The 21,983-nt window shown below is 33.8% G+C and overlaps 1 protein-coding gene across 13 annotated transcripts in view; it reads left to right on the top strand.

The window, feature by feature from the left end:
• The window catches only part of ECT2 (epithelial cell transforming 2), a 64,153-nt gene extending 42,536 nt beyond the window's left edge, over positions 1–21,617 (top strand). For 8 of the 13 annotated variants that reach the window (XM_087440017.1, XM_087440018.1, XM_087440016.1 and 5 more), the window contains 8 exons: positions 479–557; positions 727–846; positions 4,064–4,202; positions 5,558–5,712; positions 15,327–15,434; positions 16,713–16,859; positions 18,620–18,884; positions 20,198–21,617. In XM_087440017.1, the coding sequence (XP_087296143.1) occupies positions 479–557; positions 727–846; positions 4,064–4,202; positions 5,558–5,712; positions 15,327–15,434; positions 16,713–16,859; positions 18,620–18,883 (1,012 nt within the window). In that variant the 3' untranslated portion in view covers position 18,884; positions 20,198–21,617. Of the gene's footprint in view, positions 1–478; positions 558–726; positions 847–4,063; positions 4,203–5,557; positions 5,713–15,326; positions 15,435–16,012; positions 16,689–16,712; positions 16,860–18,619; positions 18,885–20,197 lie in introns of those variants that run through there. The other 5 variants (XM_087440019.1, XM_087440021.1, XM_004424727.3 and 2 more) reach the window with 2 other exon arrangements.
• Positions 21,618–21,983: the final 366 nt, after the last annotated feature.

The raw sequence follows: 21,983 nt of genomic DNA, 5'->3' as shown, positions 1-21,983 counted from the left end.
CCTTGTTTCCTGTCTCAAGAATTGACTTTCAGTGTCTTGAGAACCCTTGTTTCTTTTATGTTTTGACGGTTTTTTAATTGTTTCAGGCAGAAGGGTATAATTCTTTCCTTCTTATTCCATCTTATTTGGAAGCAGTAGTCTTAGTTTTTGTTTCAGTGAAATGATTAGCGTATGACTTGGGAATGACTTGCATAAAACCTTAACTGAACTTATAGTTAGAACTTGAAGTATATAGTGATTTATAAGAAAAGAATATAGTAAGGAGTATAGTAAGACATACTTTGCTGAAGGATCTGTGGAATTTTTTTTTTAGTGTCATGGGATACTTTTAGAGAATATTTTATTTAACTGATTCAGCTATCAAAATTAAGGGAGGCTACATGGAAGGACTTTTTTGTGACATGAGATGTATTTGCAGTTTTCATATTCTGTTGTTTTAAAAGTTAAAGTTTTTAAGGTAACCTTATTAATTTTCCAGGCATATTAATGAAGATAAGAGAAAAACTGAAGCTCAAAAGCAAATTTTTGATGTTGTCTATGAAGTAGATGGATGCCCAGTAAGTGTTCGTTTTTGATGATTGTGAATTTACTTTCTCTTTATTGTTATTTAGATTCTATAGTTTTCATATGAACAGAATCTTGGCCCCACTTTTTTTTTTAATTATAACTTTTAAAAAATTACATACTACCAAGTGATCTCTTCTATTAATATTTCAATCTATACAGGCTAATCTTTTATCTTCTCACCGAAGCTTAGTCCAACGAGTTGAAACAATTTCTCTAGGTGAGCACCCCTGTGACAGAGGAGAACAAGTAACTCTCTTCCTCTTCAATGACTGCCTGGAGGTAAAATTGTGCTTAATAGAGTATAACACCACTGATCTGTGTGACTTCCCTGAATGTTTAAAACCAAGCTTTGATTGAAGTATTATATGTTTAAAGTGAACTTAAATAATCATATTTTTTAAATTGAGAGCAATTGTTGGTTTAATACTTTTAATAGAATGCTTTTAGGAGAAGGCCTAATATTAAGAAGTATAATAAATTTCCATGGCTTCAAATCCAAATCCAAATGAAAATTTAGTTTATTTCAGGGCACGTAAATGCTTAGGTCAAGAATTTTAGGAACTTCTTATTTCTATGTATATTTATTCAAGGTTTATGAAGTAATTATGAGTTCTTCTTTTTAAAATTTAAGTAGCTTTTTTCAGCAAAAAAGAGGTCAGTATTTTGTTGAAGAGGGTGATAACTTGATTATTTAATATTATGAACTGTGATCCTCTGATTCTTCCTTAAGTCAGTAGGTTTAGAGTGATTGAGTGGTCAGTATATCAGATGGGTTGCAATGATTCTAATTCTAAAATTCTCATCTAAGTTAAATTTTTCCCCCAGGCAAATGGTGTTATATTTGTTTGCTTTTTCAGCTCTCTTTCATTCGTTTAATAGTGTATTTTTAAACAACTAAACAATCTAATGGGGCATATAAAGGGAGTGTATTTTCCTTCATCTCAGAAGATAAAACTGTTCTTTTTGATAAAACAGACTAACAGAAGACTAATTTGACATTTCTGTTATTGAGTAACTTTCTTTTGCTTTCATTAAAGTGATTTGATGGGTTTCCTTAAAGTCTATACCTCTTCCTTTTAACCTTTTCTACTTCACTTCTCTTCTAGAGCTGCCCTCTTATATCATGTATATTATTATTTAAAGTGTAAAATACAAGGGAATCTTAGAGAACAAGCCATGCACAGTTACAGGTACAATAAAATCTCACCAAAAATTCACTGGTGTTAAATGCAGAGGTTGTTGTGAGGTTAGTGAAAAATGGTACTTTCATTTGGTCAGTAATGTCACAAAACACAAAAATAAAGACAGTAAAAAATACTGTACCCTAAACTGAGAGAGTCAAAAAATCATGAAGTAGATCATTCTGAACTCCTTGTCTCTTACCTGCTCTGTTTTTGAGAAAAGGGCTAAGTGGAGTCAATATTCAATCATATTTTATCTGAATTTGTGTTACGTTGGGGTTTTACTGTACTTGGTTGCTCGGTACTTCTATTTGTTTGCTTCTATTAAAGCTTTTTGAAGTTTTTCCTGTTGAAGACCCTAGGTCAGCTGGCTCCATTCATCTACTAGGTTAGGTTACCTTTACTTCCTTGCTAATCCATTCTGGTTTTTATCCCCTTAACCCTGAGAGAGTTTTGGTTTACTTTAAGGTTTTGATCTTACATCCCCTTCAAATTCCGTGAAGTCTTTTTTAACTGGCTCATTGACTTCCCTTCCACTTTAATTCCTGCCATTGGTCATTCCTTGTGACTTCTGAGTCCATTATGTGATACCCTACCCTCTCATTTCCTTTACCTGTGACTTTTTGTTCTACTCTCTCTTAGTCTCCATGCCTCAGAATCACATTAGCTGAAACAGCTCTGTTTCTAAGGTGAAGTTTGAGCTTCAAGATTTTTAATCCTAAACTCTTCCTTTAGCTTGTTTGTTTAAACAAAACAAAACAAAACTCTTAGCAAATTTGAGATGAAGAGGGTAGTAAAAGTTAGAGACATTTAAAATGGAAAAAATCTATATTGACTTAAATATGGGTGATGTTTTACTGAAGGTAAACTAATTTAGTATTTAAGGATATATTTTCTTCTATGTTTTGAATTTTTTACCTTGATGTACTATCATTTATGTCATCAAAAGTACATCTAAATACTCCAGTGGAAATAATTATTTAAATAAAGAGTCTTTATTGCTTATTTTTACTATGTTAATGCAAATGAACTTTTAATATTTGATGTGTAACATAGATCTGTGTCATATTTCTGCTTCAGTGTGAATATGATACTGACTGCCTTTTGATCTTTTCTCATTAGTCAATACAAGTTAGTACAGTTTTCAGTTATACTTTTTCATATTCATTATCATGACCAATCTCAATTCATTAAGTAACTTAATCTAAATCTTTTTGTGTTAATGTCTTTCAGTTGATGATTATAACCTCAAAAGAGATGTTCTTTTAAAAAGTCAAAATAATATACTAGGCTTCCATGGAAATGAAAACAATAAATTTAAAGACTTTATAAAATTCACAGAACTCAAGTACATCATGAATCACGAGGTCCTTTGTGATTTTGCCTCCTGTCTTTTCCAGTGTTACTTTACCGATCTCTTCCTTTTGCATGAGTTCCCAGTTTAGGTAAAAGTTATATCTTTTTCGTGTGTGTGTTAGGAAGATTAGCCCTGAGCTAACATCCAATGCCAATCCTCCTCTTTTGCTGAGGAAACTTGGCCCTGGCCTAACATCCATGCCCATTTTCCTCTACTTTATATGGGACGCCGCCACAGTATGGCTTGACAAGCCATGCCTTGGTCCGCGCCTGGGATCCGAACCTGCGAACCCCAGGCCGCCGAAGCAGAGCGCCCAAACTTAACCGCTATGCCACCGGGCCGGCCCCGGTAAAAGTTATATCTTAACACACCACCTTGAGTTTATAATTTGTATTATTTGTTTAATGTATTGGTTAGTTATTTCTGTAATCTTTCTGTTTTTCAGTAGTGTATAAATATCATGAGAGCAGGACCATTTCTGTGTTATTCACTCTTTATCCTCAGTGTCTTGCACAAGATCTGAGATAATTGTGAATTCTGCTCTTAAATTGATATCGATTATCTTTTGAACCCAAGACGGAGATCCCAGAGCACTATTCCCCTTCCTGAACTCAAGAAGATTCTTCCACCCTTGATCCTATTACTTCTGACAATGCTTCTGAGTTCTTTCACACCTCTGGGACCTTTTGCATAGACCCTGTCCCTTGGCCTATTTTCCTGACTTTTGAGCTCTTGCCATATAAACATGAGAAGAGCTACACAATTTCTGGTACAGTTACATGTATGCATTTGTCACAAAGTAACTCTACTTCTTATCACATACTAATTCTGGAATGACTGATAGTCAAATGAGCTGCATATAGATTTATGTCATTAGTACCATTTTATTTTTAAGTATTTGGTCTTTAATTGTTTTTATTCATATTACTGATAGTGACTTTTTTTTCCCTCTAATCAGATAGCAAGAAAACGGCACAAGGTTATTGGCCCTTTTAGGAGTCCTCATGGCCATACCCGACCCCCAGCTTCTCTTAAGCATATTCATCTAATGCCTCTTTCTCAAATTAAGAAGGTGCTGGACATAAGAGAGACAGAAGGTATGCTCATTGGATAAACTATTGGCTAGATAAAAAATAGTTTATATTCATTGTAGGTTTGATTCACTCCCTTATTTTTCTTTCTTTAACTGGTAAATTATCTTTAAGTGTAGTTGGTTAGTTCTGGTAGAGTAGTTGTTTTTACACTTCTATCTCAACTTCAACTCTATCTCTAGGAACTGACTTTATTTTTGATTTTTTTTTCAAATGAAAGTGCTATTTCAACCTGTGGGATATCTTCTTCCCTTAAGGAGTATCTTCCTCCCTTCAATGGTTACATGTCAAAATAGTGCCCTAGCCTAGTCTATTCCCACACCAAAACTTATTTTTATTTCCTCAGAATCCAAAAGAAATCACCAGTCTATTAACTGTGCTCTGCGTCTTATACCTTCCCTGTTGCCAATGGCTGCATTTTTAGGGATATATTTAGGATATGATAGGAAAAGATGTGCGTGAATAAATACATCCAAAGTAACTGTGGTAGACTTGACATGGGGTCAAATGTGTATTAAGGAAAGCTTTTACTCTCAACTTTGATAGTGTTAGGGAGGTTTCTCTGAAGGTCTGAAATTGCCAAACTTTATACCTACCGAAAACAGCGTCATCTGTTTAATTAGCACCTAGTGATGTGTGTGCATGGCCATATTTTGGATGTTAGGCATATGTTTTTACAATGTAAGCTGGTTCCCTTACTGATCCCATCCTATAGTGATGGAAGGCTTTGAGTTAATAGAGACAATTAAAGAAAACTTGAACAGCAATTTATATTGCTATCTTTACTTGGTTGTCAAATTCTGGATTCATTAAAGGTTACATAATGCATTTATTTAAATCATCTCTATATTTTTGGATTACAATTATGGAAGACTTCTTTGTTTAAAATAGGTTCCAGGATGCTAAAAGAATAAAATTTGTTTTTTTTGTTAAAAAACATTTTGTGACAATTTTGATATTTGGAAATATCAATTTTATTTTTGTGAACTTGATTTGAGTAGGTTGAGTTGTTATTCTTACAATGCCATTTTAGTTTAAAACTTAAATTCTAGAATTCTAAGAAATGATATAATTTTAAAAACTCCATCATATAAAATATTAAATGTCATGGAAAATACTGCTTCTTTAATGTCAAATTATCATTGTTAGTTTCTCACATGGTACGTACTATTATAGTTCTTTCCAATGTTTCAACGTAATATGGTGATGTTCTTTGTCCACTTAAAAAAAAGAGGGGACAGGAAGGGTGGAGAAGAGATAATTTCATTGGAATTTTGTTGCTCTGAAGGAACTAAACTTGCATGAATCTGTCGTTTTCCAAGGAGTAACATTTAATATTTATGTTTATTCTGGAATCCTAGATTGTCATAATGCTTTTGCCTTGCTTGTGAGGCCACCAACAGAGCAGGCAAATGTGCTGCTCAGTTTCCAGATGACATCGGAGGAACTTCCAAAAGAAAACTGGTTAAAGATGCTATGTCGACATGTAGCCAACACCATTTGTAAAGCAGATGCTGTAAGTTCTTAAACTACTACTACAATGAAAATTTAAACTCCATAGCAATGCATTCAGTCTAAACCTGTACATTTCTAATGACTTGTTAATTATGAATGTTAGAGAGTTTTAGATTTGTGTGTGTTGAAGACAAATGGTTTAATAAGTTATTTGGAAAAGATTTTTAGAAGTATAGACGCATGAAACATTTCTTTGAGTCCCTAGCTTATAAACAGGTCCTCATAGCCTGTGGCTCTTGTGGCTCTGATTTAGTGAGGCTTCTGGGACTTATTGTAATATACCTTGTGATTTTCATTAGTGCTCTTTGACCTGGCTATTTGTAAAATAGAGGGTATTTTGTTCTCTTGTTCTTTTATCTTAGTGAAAGCAATAGGTGAGTTATAGCTAGTGGCTTTTCCTATCAGGCAAGTTGCCAATCCAGTTTTCTCAGTCCGACCTCTTAAAATCAAATGCCATTATGAATATATAATTATCTTTATTATATACAGATTAAAGTTAAGATATATGAGAAAATAAATTATTGAAGTTAAATGACTCACCAGAAATCATATAGCCTGTAGTAGATCTTGGATGAAATCTTGTCCCTTAAAAAAAAGATAATTTGGGGCTGGCCCCATGGCTTAGCGGTTAAGTGCACGCGCTCCGCTACTGGTGAACCGGGTTTGGATCCCGGGTGCGCACTGATGCACTGCTTCTCCGGCCATGCTGAGGCCACGTCCCACATACAGCAACTAGAAGGATGTGCAACTATGACATAATAACTATCTACTGGGGCTTTGGGGAAGAAAGAAAAGGAGGAGGATTGGCAATAGATGTTAGCTCAGAGCTGGTCTTCCTCAGCAAAAAGAGGAGGATTAGCATGGATGTTAGCTCAGGGCTGATCTTCCTCACAAAAAAAAAAAAGATAATTTGATTTCTGCATCATATATGGGAAAGACATGTGATAGACAGATATAGACCCCTTCATCTTTGCACAAATGACATAGACGGAGGAGAATGTGTTGATAGACGACTCTTTTCAGTACAGTGGCACTGTAACTGAGATTGCCTTGGACATTCCTGGGAATAAACGTTTATTTTATCATAGTTAAGCCTGACCTTAAAAGACATTGAGGTAAAATTATTGTGGTTTATAAACTAGATAATACTTGATTAAAACTCCCTACCTCAGTGTTTAGAACAATTAACAGACTTTGATTTGTTTGTTTTTTAAAATTTCTATGGGACAAGAATATGTTATAAATAAAGGATTGTTCCCCAGAATGTTCATAGAGGGTAATACAATGCTAGAACATAGAACAGAATGCTTGCTACAAAAATGATGGAGATAGCTTTTGTTATAAAGCTTACAAAAATGCTCATTATAAGGAAGAATTGTTTTTCATGGTTCTAGTTCATACTCCTGCATTTATCATGATGTCAGACTAGATGGCTTATGCACTCCTTTCCAAATTTATAGCCATGGAAGCATGGCTTTATATATGGAAGCGTAAACAGTTAATTGAAAAATTTCCTTAAAATGCAAACTATTGAATAACTAGCCACAAGATAGCTAATAATCTTAGAACTGAAATATAAACAGCTAAGGAAAAGATTTCTTAGAGTAAAATTAGCCACAAGATGGCAGCAAACATTTAACCATGTCTTGATTTACTGTCTTAAACCACAAAATTCTTTCATGTTGTGAAATTTTGTTTCTAAGAAATATGTTTGTAAATTCATATATTCAGTGACTTCAGTCCATCTCTTTCCCACATTTAAAATATTACACATAGTAAAATTCTAAAAAGCCCTGAATCAGTGTCTCATCATTTGAGAACATTGCCATGTTGAAGAGAATGTATTTCTAAAAATATATATTCACAAAAGATGTAAAAGATATAAAAAAATCTCTGATTTCTTTGACAGTAGTTTTTCTCCTCCTGTTGTATGTTTTTTGGTGCCCTAAATAATTGGAGGTTACTTAATTAAGAGTAAAATAAGTACAACTACTTTATTTTACACTATTTCATTTGGCATGCCCATTTGTAAATGACTTAAAAATTAAAATTTTCAGGCTGAAAGAAACTTAATCTAATGTCATTCTTTTACTTGTGAAACTAAGGCCAAGAGCATAAAGCTAACATTAGAATCCAGGTATCTTTGTTCTTGGTTAAACCCCTTTAGTAGTTTTTCTCCCCATGGATATATCCCAAATTTTGTTACTGGAGAATTTAAAGATTAAAGTTTTAATCTGTTGAAAATTTTCTCTCTCAGAATACTTAGGTATGTATTTTCAGTCTCTTGCCAACCTGTAACCTTTAATTACATAGTCCATACTGTAAAGGTTCATTTATTGCCTGAAGTCAGATGGTAGCTTTGCTGAAGCCATTATAGATTTCTAACCTCTAATATCAAAAGTATAATTTTATTAACAAATGAATTTAAGCAATGTTACCACCACCTTCCCCCCACTTCAAATAGTTTAAAAGAAGTAACTTGAAAATTAAATTCCTTAGGCTACAATTAAGTACTTTTACCACTAATTCTTTATATTTCTTTTAAGAATCAAACTTGGCCTACATCTTGATCAAATCACCACTGGCTGTTTATGAGTAGTAATATTCATTCTTAGTTTTTAAACTTGTTTAACTGGGATTTCTAACTATATAAGGAATAGACTGAAGATAGAACATATATTAGAAGAGTTTGTGCTTCTGAGCCAATAATATTTCTAATGGAGTTAATATGATTTATATTTAAAATTATAATTACTCCTGGTTATTAGCCATATGTAGTAAGTTGTTAATATAAATGTCTGTTATTGGTACTACTTTAATTTGACCAAATCAGAAGCTCTAAGCTATAAACATGATTTCAGAGTTTGAGGAAATCACTGAGGCACAGGCTAAGGGAGGGGACACAATGATGCTAGATATTTTCCCTTTTGTATCTGTGAATTTGAGGACTAGCGGGAGAGGAGAACTTACTGAAAGAAGGGTCCAATAACTCGCATGTAGCTGGGTTCATTGGCTTAAGATGTCAGAAATGCTGGAAAATTTCCTGTGAATTAACACCTATGAATAGGCCTCTAAAATTTGTAGCTGAGGCTCAGTTTCCCCTGAAATTAATATTATATCTCAATGGGAGAAGTTGATTACTACTTTCTAATCTTAAACTCAGCTGATCTGTCTTTAGAACTACTCTTAGGTATATGTGAATTTGGGGCCAACTGAAGAACTCCTTCCTCTCCCAAGCTTCTTTAATGCTCAAGATAGTTTGAATAAGTCATAAAATGTTTTAAAAATTATATTAGTTTGTTATTGAAAATGAGTTTTGGTTATGGTATAGATTTCACTTTTATTTTAGAAATTTAGAGGAATAGATTAGAAAGCAGTGAGGTTTTTTTGGAAAGAGATTGGGAACTATTAATGAGAAAAAAATAGTAGAAAAAAGCCTAGGAATACTGAAGATAAGTTTCCCCTCCTTTGCACTTTGCCTGTGATTTGCCCTATCTACCTTCCTCTATGCAGAGAGAACTAAAGAAAGTACTTCATCTTTACATCTTAGCAAACAGCTGTATTCCCAGTGACTAGTGAGCTACCTGGATGTTTACTCTTTCAGTCATGCTGAACCCAGATCCTTCTAGAAATGTAAAAGACCTCAAATCTATCTCCCCTCACCAAATCAGAAGTAATTTACTGTTTTGTTGAGAGAAAACCTGAAGTCATCTGCTTCCTTCTCAGTTCATGAGTGGTTAGTATAAGCTTATTAGTAATAGTTAAGATAGCAATAGGAAGGACTGAGAATCTCGTTTCTATATTAGCAGCTGCTTAAGGATTTAAATTTCAGAGGCCTTCATTATAAAAAAAGCATTTCACCAAAATGAAACACTTGGCATTTAGTTTCATTATATATACATTAATACATTTTGCAGTCAAATATTTTATTCAAGGGGTAAAGTTACCAATATTTAGTTTTATATTCATGCTATGATTTTTACTCTAATTTAAATTGAAAAATAGTATTTGTACCTAAGAAAAAAATCAAATAGATAAAAGTATACTGTAGTAAAATATTTGTACCTTTCCCACAAGTCTTTTTTTCAACAGTGCAACTTTCTTTTTGGTGAGGAAGGTTGGCCCTGAGCTAACATCTATTGCCCAACTTCCTCTTTTTGCTTGGGGAAGATTGTCCCTGAGCTAACATCTGTGCCAGTCCTCCTCTATTTTGTATGTGGGACACTGCCACAGCATGGGTTCATGAGCGATGTGTAGGTCTGCGCCAAGGATCTGAACCCATGAACCCTAGGCCGCTGAAGCGGAGTGTGTGAACCTAACCACTATGCCACTGTGCTGGCCCCTCAGCAGTGCAACTTTTGATACTTTCATAGGTATCTCCCAGAAATGTAAGTGTAGGGGCCAGCCCGGTGGGGCAAGCAGTTAAGTGGGCGCGCTCTGCTGTGGTGGCCCGGGATTCACTGGTTCGGATTCTAGGCACACACCGATGCACAGCTTGTCAAGCCATGCTGTGGCGGCGTCCCATATAAAGTGGAGGAAGATGGGCATGGATGTTAGCCCAGGGCCAGTCTTCCTCAGCAAAAAGAGGAGGTTGGCAGATGTTAGCTCAGGGCTGATCTTCCTCACACACACGCACACACACACACACAAAGGAAATATAAGTGTAAACATGCATTGTTAATTAGATTTATTCCTAGGTAATTTTCTCTTTATAAGAGTATCATAAATGAGATATTTTAGCTGTTTAAGTTGTTTTCTAGTTTTGTATATAGGTGAATCTTTGATATATGCATGTTAATTTTGTAACCCATCACTTGTATTAAATTAATTCTTTTATTGTTTCTAATTGTTTTCCACCTAATTCTATTGTTTTTCAGCTTTTAGTTTTTAAAAGATGTCATAAGTTGACTAATTCAGAATGAGCATTGATAAATTACTTTGTAGTTTAGAAACAAAACATAAATAATGAGAACATATTTCAGCATCAAAACATCCTTTTTTTGAATTTGCCTCTATATCTAGGAATATAAAAAACTTCTATCAAATAGTAGATTTTCAATATATATTTGTTGATTGGATGAAAAATTGAAATTGAAATGAAATTAAAATTGAAAATGGAATGAAATGAAAACAAAATTAGGTTCATAAGATTAAAGTTACAGCTGTGCTTAGTTTATGGTGCCATATGTACAGCAGTGTAGGAAATGTGATCCCTTTCCTGTGAGATGTAGGAAATCTTAATAGTGCAAAATCTTGCAGGTGTATGTGAATGGGGATGCAGAGACACTCAGAGATAGGCAGAGCTTGAATCCTGACTGCTTTGTTTCTCATGGATTGGCAAGAGACGTTAACTGTTCAGAGTTATTTTGCAAATGATTGTCTAGATAATTGACAGGAACCAATTGAAAACTATTAGAACTTATTTATAACAGTTTAGTTGAGTAGCTAAATAAAATATAAATACATATCAATAGTTTTCCTCTATGCTAGCAGTAGCCAACTAGAAAGTATAGGAAGTGAAAACCCCCCCTTTCCAATAAAATTTGGTATACGTTTAGGAAATTTTATTATTTTTTAAATTTTTATTATAATTTTTATTTTTTGCTGAGGAAGATTCGTCCTGAGCTAACATCTGTTGCCAATCTTCCTCTTTTTGTATGTGAGCCACCGCCACTGCCACTACAGACAAGTGGTGAAGGTCTGCACCCGGGAACCGAACCTGGGTCACCAAAGCAGATTGCGCCGAACTTAACCACTAGGCCACCGGGGCTAGTCCAGGAAATTTTAGCATAAATTTAGGAATAGCCTTATAAGGAGCAAATGAAACTTATTTTAAGAAAACTACAACACTTTATGGAGAGACTTATGGTGTTCCTGAATGAGAATGCTGACTAGCCATGAAGATGTAAATTCTTTGCAGTTCTTATAAAATCCTATAGGGAATTTCTGGAGTTTGACAGAATGATTCTAAAGAAAAAGCAACAATAAGAAAATTTAGAAAACAGTACTTCCTTTATGAGCTATTAAGTTGTATTTTTAAAGTTACAATGATCAGAACACTATTACACTGATTCACAAATTTATAGGTAGATCAATGGAAAGGATAAATAGCCTTGAAATAAGACTTGATTGTATGATAAATGTAGAACTATAATAATTGAATAAGATTGTTAACACATGGTGCTAAGATAGTTGATTAAGTACTTAGAGAAAATTAGGTGTGTATCCTAACCTTATATTCACAAAAGTTATAGATTTAAAAAGGAAAAAATGAAACCATTTCAAAAACTCACAAGAAAATTTAGGTGGTGAATGTTGAATATGGTTGTTTATTTTTTGGTTGTTGAGTTTTTAGGAATTCTCTATATTCTGCATATTAATCCCTTTTCAGATATGTGATTTGCAAACATTTTCTCCCATTCTGTCGGTTGCCTTCTTACTCTTTTGATAATGTCTTTTGGACAAGTTTTTTTACTTTTCATGAAGTTGAATTTATCTGTTTTTCTTTCATTGCCTCTGCCTTTGATGTCATATCCAAGAAATCACTGCTAAATCCAATGTCTTGAAGCTTTTGCCCTATGTTTTCTTTTAAGAGTTTTACCTCTTGTGTTTAGATCTTTGATCCATTTTGAGTTAATTTTTGTATATAGTGTAAAGTAAGGTCCAACTTCATTCTTTTTTTTTTTTTTGGTGAGGAAATCAGCCCTGTGCTAACATCTGCCAATCCTCTTCCTTTTTTTGCTGGGAAGACTGGCCCTGGGCTAACATCCATGCCCATCTTTCTCCACTTTATATGGGATGCTGAAACAGCATGGCCTGCCAAGCGGTGTGTTGCTGCGCGCCCGGGATCCGAACCGGCGAACCCCGGGCCGCTGCAGCAGAGCACACACATTTAACCGCTTGTGCCACCGGGCTAGCCCCCCAACTTCATTCTTTTGCTTATGAATATCTAGTTTTTCCATACTGTTGAAAAGACTGTCCTTTTCCTATTGAATAGTCTTGACGCCCTTGTCAAATCATTTGACCATATTATGTGAGGGTTTATTTCAAGGCTTTCTATTCTATTCCATTCCATTCCTTTATGCCAGTACCATATTGTTTTGATTACGGTAGCTTTGTAGTAAGTTTTGAAACCAGGAAGTTTAAGACTTCCAACTTTGTTCTTCTTTTTCAAGCTTGTTTTGGCTATTTGGGGTCCCTTGAGATTCCATGTAAATTTTAGAATGAATTTTTCTTTTTCTGAAAGAAAAATCATTGCCATTTGGTAGGGATTTCACTGACTCTGTAGATTGCTTTGGGTTATAGACATCTTAACAATATTAAATCTTCCATTTCATGAACAAAGGATGTTTTTCTGTTTATTTGTGTCTTGTTTAATTTCTTTCAGCAACAATATTTTGTAGTCTACGGTGTATAAGCCTTTCATCTCCTTGGTTAAGTTTATTCCTAAGTATTACTTTATTCTTTTTAATGCTGTTGTAATAGTTTATTTCTTTTCTTTTCTTTTTTTTTTGGTGAGGAAGATCAACCCTGAGCTAACATCCAATGCCAGTCCTCCTCTTTTTTGCTGAGGGAGATTGGCCCTGGGCTGACATCCATGCCCATCTTCCTCTACTTTATATGGGATGCTGCCACCGCATGGCTTGACAGCGGTGTGTCGAGTGTGTGCCCGGGATCTGAACCTGGGAACCCTGGGCTGCCAAAGCGGAGCGCATACACTTAACCACTGCGCCACTGGGCCAGCCTCAATAGTTTTTCTTAACAACAAGAAAGTGGAAGCTCTTTTTAAGTGTTCAAAAATAGTAGAATGATAAAATTCTAGTATAATCAGAAAAGACTCTTATCAGCTGTTTATTAAGAGTAATTCCTTTGAGTATTTAATGACATGAAAGAAATACCCATAGTATACAGCTAATTGAAAAACACGAGATTCAAAACTGGATAGTATGACTCCCGTTTTGTTAAAATGAAACATTTTATGCATGTAGAAAAATATCTGAAAGAAATATACCAAAATGTAAATAGTAGATGGTGGGTAGAGTAGTGGGTGATTTTATTTTATTTTATTTTAAATTTTTCTTCCAAATTTTTTATAGTGGATGAGATTTGTTTTAAAACTCAGAAAAAAATTGTAACATTATTTTTAAAAGATACTGATGATTACAAGTACTGTTACCTGCTTGGGATTAGATTAGCAACTATAAGTCATTTGGCAAATGGATCAAGTGGAAAGAGAGGGTCTGGAGCAGTCAGAGTGGATTTAGTTGTTCCTGATGAAATCAGAGAAGCTTTAGCAAAACCAAGGCTATCTATGTGGACGACAATGGTGAAGAGCCAAAGCAAGCATTTAAAATTGTAGAGTATAATATTTAACACCTTGTGTTTGTAAAGGCGTTTAACATTTCATTTCAAATAGCATGTATTTTTAGCCTTATGATTACTGTGGGTTATATACACCAGGTATTTTCTACATCTTGCAGATGAGAGAATTTTCAGAAAAACCAACGTTTACAGGGTTGTATAAAATTCTCTCTAGCTACAGAATGATCTTGCTGGAAGATGGTCTTATAGTGCTAGAGTAGTGAGGCAACTTGCCAATTAATGGCCTAGCTTTGTAAATTTAAAGTGAAAATTGGCTATGGGAATTTGCAAAAACATTTTGTCTAACTTGCTTTCTTCTGAAAGCCCAAACGTAATTTGAGCAAGTAATATTTTTAATTACTTGAGATTAGTTGTCTCATTTAAAATTAATTTGGTTAGTGGTTCTTGGCCTATATGAAATCTTGGACTCCTTCCAGAATGTGGTATAAGCTATGAACCCCGTCATCAGAGAAAGTTTCCTTTGTACTATGTACACACAGAATTTTGCACATAATTTCATGGAGGTTGCATACCTCCTGATTTCTATCCATTGCCACTTCTGGGAGCTCTTGATCACAGATTTAGAACCTCTGATTTAGAATTCATCTAGATGTTAATTGAAGAAGAAAGGGAAAAGTAGGAGAAAGTCTGTTTTAATTTGAGATTATCTTAAGGTAAGTTTGTGATACTGTTTTGGAGCAGTTTTTATACTTAAACACTATGTCTGCTAAATTTTTTTTTTTTTAATTTTATTTATTTATTTTTCACCCAAAGCCCTAGTAGATAGATGTATGTCATAGCTGCACATCCTTCTAGTTGGTCTATGTGGGACACGGCCTCAGCATGGCCGGAGAAGCAGTGCGTTGGTGCACGCCCAGGATCCGAACCCGGGCCACCAGCAGCGGAGCGCGCGCACTTAACCGCTAAGCCACGGGGCCGGCCCAAATGTCTGCTAAATTTCTAACTTGTTAGTTTTAGGCTTGTTAGTAAGATTTTATACTGAGTTCTTTATCCAGTTGCTTTGGTGTTCATGGTCCTTGAAGTGAATTTTTCGTTTACTTAATGCTTATTTTCCACTATCCTTAAATTAGTACATTTCAGAGTAGAAATTATGTCAAGCACATCAAAAATCTTGAGTAGACTGATTTATATATACTTCCATATATGAGTGCTTAAAGGTTTGATTTTAGAAACAGTTGTGTATTTTTATTTTTTATTTATTTAAAACAATTAAAAAGTGTTATTTTTCAACAGGAGAACCTTATTTACACTGCTGATCCAGAATCCTTTGAAGTAAATACAAAAGATATGGACAGTACATTGAGTAGAGCATCTAGAGCAATAAAAAAGACTTCAAAAAAGGTGAGTCTTGAGCCAGCCCTGATGGCCTCGTGGTTAAAGTTCTGTACACTCTGCTTCGGTGGCCTGGGTTCAGTTCCTGGGCGTGGAACCACACCACTTGTCTGTCAGCAGCCGTGCTGTGGTGGCGGCTCATATAGAAGAACTAGGGGAGCTATAGCTAGAATATAGAACTATGTACTAGGGCTTTGTGGAGGGGGAAAAAAAGAAGAGAGAGGAAGATTAGCAACAGATGTTAGCTCAGGGCGAATCTTTCCTAGCAAAGAAAAAAAGGTAAGTCTTGCTGAAATTATTATTTAACATAGCTACAAAATGTATTTGTCAGAGTATATTAAAAATAATATTGCCATAGACACCAATGTAAAGATAGTCTATAAAACAAAGCTGTTTTTTGGTTCTAGGGAATAGTCCACAGAGATAATAGTTTTAGTTCAGTAGATTCTTTGCCACAGTGATTATAACAACTTATCTCTCTCATTCTTGTTAGAGTGATACTTCTATGAGCTATATACTTGAGTAGAAATGTACTGATGGTGTTTTAGATATAGATATATGTGCATTCATCTTAAATATTGCCTCAGATATTTTTCAGCAAAGAGCGTGTGACAGAGTCAGGAGACCTGGGATCTATTCCTGACCATAAGTATGTTTCAGTCTTCTGATGGAGATAACTTTCCTACTTACCTTATCAGAGTTGTTGAGGACTATGTAAGAATGTTGGTAATAGGGCTTTTCAAAAGTAGAACTGAAATTTTCATAATTCTAGGTGAAATTTACAGCCATAGTCTACTGCTAGATTTATAAGTTTTTTGTTTGTTTTCTTTGCCTTTGAGGGGAGGAGTTGTGCTTTATTTAATCATCTTTGTATCTCCCAGCATTTAACATGTTATGATATATAGTGGATAAACATGTTAAATGATGATTCAAATGAACTCCTTCACTTTTTCAGTAAAGAAATTAAGGTTCAAGTGGCTTTCGATTAAAGATCTCACAACTGAATTTTAGCTGGATCAGACAAAAACCCAGGTTTCTTCTCTCCCAGGCCAGGTTTTTCCTCCCGCTTTCTTTCTCCCATTGGACTGTAATGCTCTATGAATGCAAGATGGCATAGTCTACAATGTACTACATTTTCTCACTGCTTTGTCCAAAGAGGTTCTAATTCTGCCATATACTATTTGTAGAAAGCTGTTGATGTGTATTTGGCTTTGTTTATGCATAGTCATTCTTATCAGTTATATTAAATTTGTCTAGGCTTAATTAATTATAACTCTTGAACTCTAGGTTACAAGAGCATTCTCTTTCTCCAAAACTCCAAAAAGAGCTCTACGAAGGGCTCTTATGGCGTCTCAAAGCTCAGTGGAGGGAAGAAGTCCTCCCAGCAGTGACAAGCATGTAATGAGTCGTCTGTCTAGCACATCATCATTAGCAGTAAGTGACTTTGATTTAATGGGCTAAATGATTTACTCACATTTATGGAGATGGTGTGTGATTTGTTAACTTTTTAAAAATGGAAATCTTAATATCTCTGTCTTTTTTTAATATATATCTCTAAACTTCTAACCTCTTAATTGGCTAAAGATAACTGAGATAACCTCGCTTAAAGAACTAGAGATGTACTTAATGTGTAGTTTATTTGATATGAAGGGATTAAGGTATGTTCTAAAATCACTAAGAAAAGAAACCTGTTTCAATCTGGCCTATCTCTTTACTAACATAAATAGTGATGGTTCTGTTTATACAGATTGGCTCCAACAATGTAGCAGAAACTAGGTCTTATTCCTTTTACTATTTCTGTGATGAGTAGAATATAATCTCTGAAGCTATGAACTTCAAAGGATGATATGGGTTCATGTGTATATTTTTAAATGTTTCCTGAACAAATTCCCAATGGTGTCATTGTTAGACATTTAATTAATATTAAGCACATTTCTAACATTTACTTCTGTCACTGAGTATATGAGTGATGTATCTGTTCTTTGTAAAGTTATTAACCTAACCTACTAAGGTTAAGAAAAGCAAGTCACTGTCACTTCTTAGTTATGTGTCCTTCAGCAAGTTTCTTATTCTCTTATCCCCATTTTTGTAGATGAGAGAAAAGAGGTTAATAGTATATAATCCTGTATTATATTACCCTGTAGTGTTATTGTAAGGACTGAATACAAAAACACACACGCACATGCGTATGATGCGATTATATACTGAGAGGCAGTTTGAGTAGTTAAGAGCATGAACTCTGGAACTTACATGTTCAAATCCCAGCTCTGCTTATTTACTAGCTATATGACTTTTGGCAAGTTATTAAAGATCTATTTCAATTTCACTGTCTTTAAAATGAATCTAAAGTAGTAGTTGTAAGGATTAAATAAATTAATATGTGCAAAGCACTTCGAACAGTACCTGGCACACAGTGAGTGCTCTAGTGTTTTATAAGTGGTTGCCGTTTATCATATAAAATTGATATAGCAAGGCACGTAATGCTCAATAACTTATTTTTTTACAAGTTAAGTCTTTAGTTAATACATTAAAGAGTTACAGCTAAATCTATGAGTATGTTTATACATTTTTTTTTGTGTGTGTGTGAGGAAGATCGGCCCTGAGCTAACATCTGCCAATCCTCCTCTTTTTTTGCTGGGAAAGACTGCCCTGGGCTAACATCCATGCCCATCTTCCTCTACTTTATATGGGATGCCGCCACAGCATGGCTTGACAAGTGGTACATCGATGCAGGCCCGGGATCCGAACCAGTGAACCCTGGGCCGGCGCAGCAGAGCGCGCGCACTTAACCGCTTGCGCCACTGGGCCCGCCCCATACGTATTTTTGATCAAGGTTAAACTTCCAGTGGGAGAGAAGTTGTACTTAGTTGATAATATAAATATATGAAAAGAAATTTGATCATGGAAAAATGTGTTAAAATAGACAAAATACAGTAAGCATGCATTTATTAAAATCAGATTTTAAGCTTTCTGAAGGCCAAAGTACTATCACTTCTTTATTTCTTGCATCTATAGTAACTATAATAAACATTATTGCTTTTCATATGAAAGTAATTGGATTTTATAGAAAAATTTTAGAAAATTAATTTATTTATGGTTTTGTCATTTTTATGTAAATAAAATATAAATAAGTATCTAAAATATCTTTGGGACATTTATGTCCTCTTCTCAATTGCTTGTTTCTGTTCTAACAGATTACCCATTCTGTTTCCACAAGCAATGTAATTGGATTTGCTAAGCTTCTTTTTGTTCAGCGCTCAAACTCTACTGGTGGGCGCTCTCAGAATTCCTGGTTTCGATCTATACGTCATTCTGCCTCACGAGCTAGTTTTTCAGAGATACTAGAAGAAAATACTTTTCCAAATTTCCAAAAAAGTTCTATCCAAGTCATCTTTGACATTTGTGAAGAATTAGGAGATATGCCAACCAGTAATGGAAACAAGCCTCGTGAAGTTTAATGTGAGCTTATTAGCTATTTGAAATTTGTAATTGTTAAAAAAGAAAGTATTCTTTCTAAACTGAATCACTTATTAGGTGGATGGGGACTTTTGAATTCACAACTTTATAACTGCTTTGAATTCACAGCAACTTAGGCTTAATAGAGTTTCTTGGCATATTGGCACATGAAAATATTTTTGCAAGGTAATTTACTCTTACGTCCAGAAAAAACCAATCTTTTTAGAAAATTTCTTATTTATGAAAACCATCATTTTAAAGAATAGTAATAATTGTCATGTAAAGTGGATTTATATTCTAAATCTGATTCTTAATCTTAGATTTATGGCATTTAAATAAATTTATGCCTTTAGTATGGCAAATCATAAAAGTTTCAACTGAGGAAGATGTAAACTTTTATACTATCTACTTAAATCGTTGCTTTGTTATCGCTTGAATGGTAATACTTTACCAACTCAGCTCTTTAAACACTTCATTTTGCTACCTTGTTGATGAGAACTTAATAGCCAGCTACCTTGTTGGCTCTAAGTTTAGTTACAGTTAGCCATTCATGTATGTTAAAATAAAACAGTAATTTTCTTTATAATTCATTTTGATTTACACTCACTCTTGGGTTTTTGGTATTCTTGGGCATGTTTCTTTGTTATTGTTAAAAATTCTGATAGTATTTAACTTTGAACCCTGAAAAAATAAGTTTAGATAGCTGAGTAACTTAATATCTCAGTTATCAGAAGTGCTGCTGTTTTGCTCAATTTTTGTTTGGAGCAAAATTATACATACACACACAAACGTACACTTACATATGGGTTGCATACATAATACAAAAACTTTAGGAGTGTATGAGTTTTAATTTTAGAAAATTTTTTCCCATGAAATAATTTTACTTCTCTTAATTCTGCTTTATGATTAAGTTAAGAAGAAACCACTAGGGTTTGTTTTTTTACTTCAAAAACTTGTTAACTAATTTATAATTTTTTTTATAACTTAAAACACTGAATTAATATCTCACTGAAGTACCATTACTAGCAGTAAGCCAATATCTATTCCAATTGAGTTAATATGTAGTTAACTGGTCTATCCATTTGTTTTTTGTTTTCAGCATGCTAAAATACTTTTAATTGTTTTCTCCCTATCCCCTCTCCTAATTTTAAATTATTTTATTTATTTAAAGAGTTTAACTGAATTTTCAGATGTCTTTTAATTCATTGCTATGGTAATTTGTAAAATGTAAAAATGATATGCATGATGTTGAACTGTATGTTATAATTTTTTGAAAGAAAAATCTAAAATCTAAAATATTTGGCTTATCTTTACAGGGTATCCCATCTCCCTCCCTTGTCAGCCTTCCTTCCTTTTTTGAAAGGAGAAGTCATACTTTAAGTAGATCTACAACTCATTTGATATGAAGCTGCAAAAAATCTAAATTTATAGAAACTTATAAACACCTCATACGGAAATAAGAAACTGACTTAAATGGTACTTATCATTAGCACTTGGTGAAAGCTGGAAAGAAGATAAATAACACTAAGCTATGCCTTTTGATTTTCTTCTTGAAAGAGTAAGGTTAACCTGTTACATTTTCTGAGTTAATTCATGTAAAAAATTATACTGATTTTGATGTAATTTTTCTCTCTGCTCGATCCTTCATTTGAAGACCAATAATTTAAGTTATTCATGATATCAGTAGCTTTGCAACCTGATACAGTAAATAAATTTTATTGGTGGATGCCAAATACTGCTGTGAATCTCTTTGTATAATATCCATGAATGAATTTTTGGAAATACGTATTTGTGTATCTCAGTTTGTGCAGAAATTAAGTGATATCACAGTACTTACTAGCTAAAAACCTGCATAGATTTCCAATTAAATGGTGGAGCCTTGTTTCACATGTGCCGTTTGAAGTAGTTATTTAACTGCTCCTTTTGCAGTTTATTTTATTCTCAGAAGTTTTCAAGATCTAGGGTGTGGATTTAAAAAGATTTACCCATATTAACAAGAATAACATTTAAAGGAGATTGTTTCAAAATACTTCTGCGAATTGAAATAAGGACAGAAAGATTAAAAAATAATGTATATTTTTGCACAAACATGATATTGGTATATACTTGTAGCTGTTTCAGAGACAATATATTTATGGTGATTTTAGCCATTAGCAAATCTTAATTTAGTTTGATAGTGTATGGAATTTTATTTTGAAGGATAAGACCATGAGGAAATTGTGGTATAGATTGTTTATACTCTTTATAGATTGTTTATACTCTTTATAGATTGTTTATACTCTTTATGAAATAACTCTAAAGTTGGCGTCAGTTATACTAACCTGCTGTAAAATACATAGGTATGTGTATGGTCAATTTTTTATGGTGGTCTCATAATTAAATGTAAAATTAAAATGCATTTTTTTGCAGTTGTAAAATATTTTTCAAGCCCTGATGTTATTTTTCACAATGTTTTTTTTTTTAAGGGTCAGTGATATAAAAGAATCAAATTCCTATGAATAAATGCATTTTTATTTCCTACCTGTTTAGGGAGTACTGCAAACTTTTAATTGTCATTTAACGATTTCCAATTGTCTGCCTTAATAGTTTGACTACCTAGATTTTTTTCTGTGCCACGTATTTGCCACTCTTAAATAGTAAATGACCCTTTATTGCTATATTTTAAAAGCAGTTGTATTAGTAAGAACTTTGTAAATAAATACTTAAAACCCAAGTAAATAAATACTTAAAACCCAAGTATATTTTATGTTTCGTGTTTTAAACAGTTTTTAGACAGATTTTCATAGGCCAGTGTGAATGCCTGCATCCACTTCTGCTCTGTTGTGTATTTGCTTGCATATTTATATGCTTATTCCTTCCTCTATTAATATTTTTGAGTATTATGTATACGGGTTATGTGTAGGATAGAAGTTTTTAATCTGAAATCTTCTTTGCAGAATGGTGGTAGTGAATCCTATGATAGCTTACATAAAATTTTGTGTTTATTTGCATGTATGCATTTTTCTGGCAGAAAATACACAACTTTTATTATTTTATTGGGGATGGAGCTGTGATTCCCTCAAAAAGTGTGGGATTTCGAGGGAGAGGAAATGATATGAGATA

Source organism: Ceratotherium simum, chromosome 15, assembly GCF_057802395.1.
Source record: "Ceratotherium simum simum isolate JZ-2026a chromosome 15, ASM5780239v1, whole genome shotgun sequence".
NCBI lineage: Eukaryota > Metazoa > Chordata > Mammalia > Perissodactyla > Rhinocerotidae > Ceratotherium > Ceratotherium simum.
Note: the sequence above shows the minus strand (reverse complement) of the source record. Positions and strands in the feature narration are given on the sequence as shown.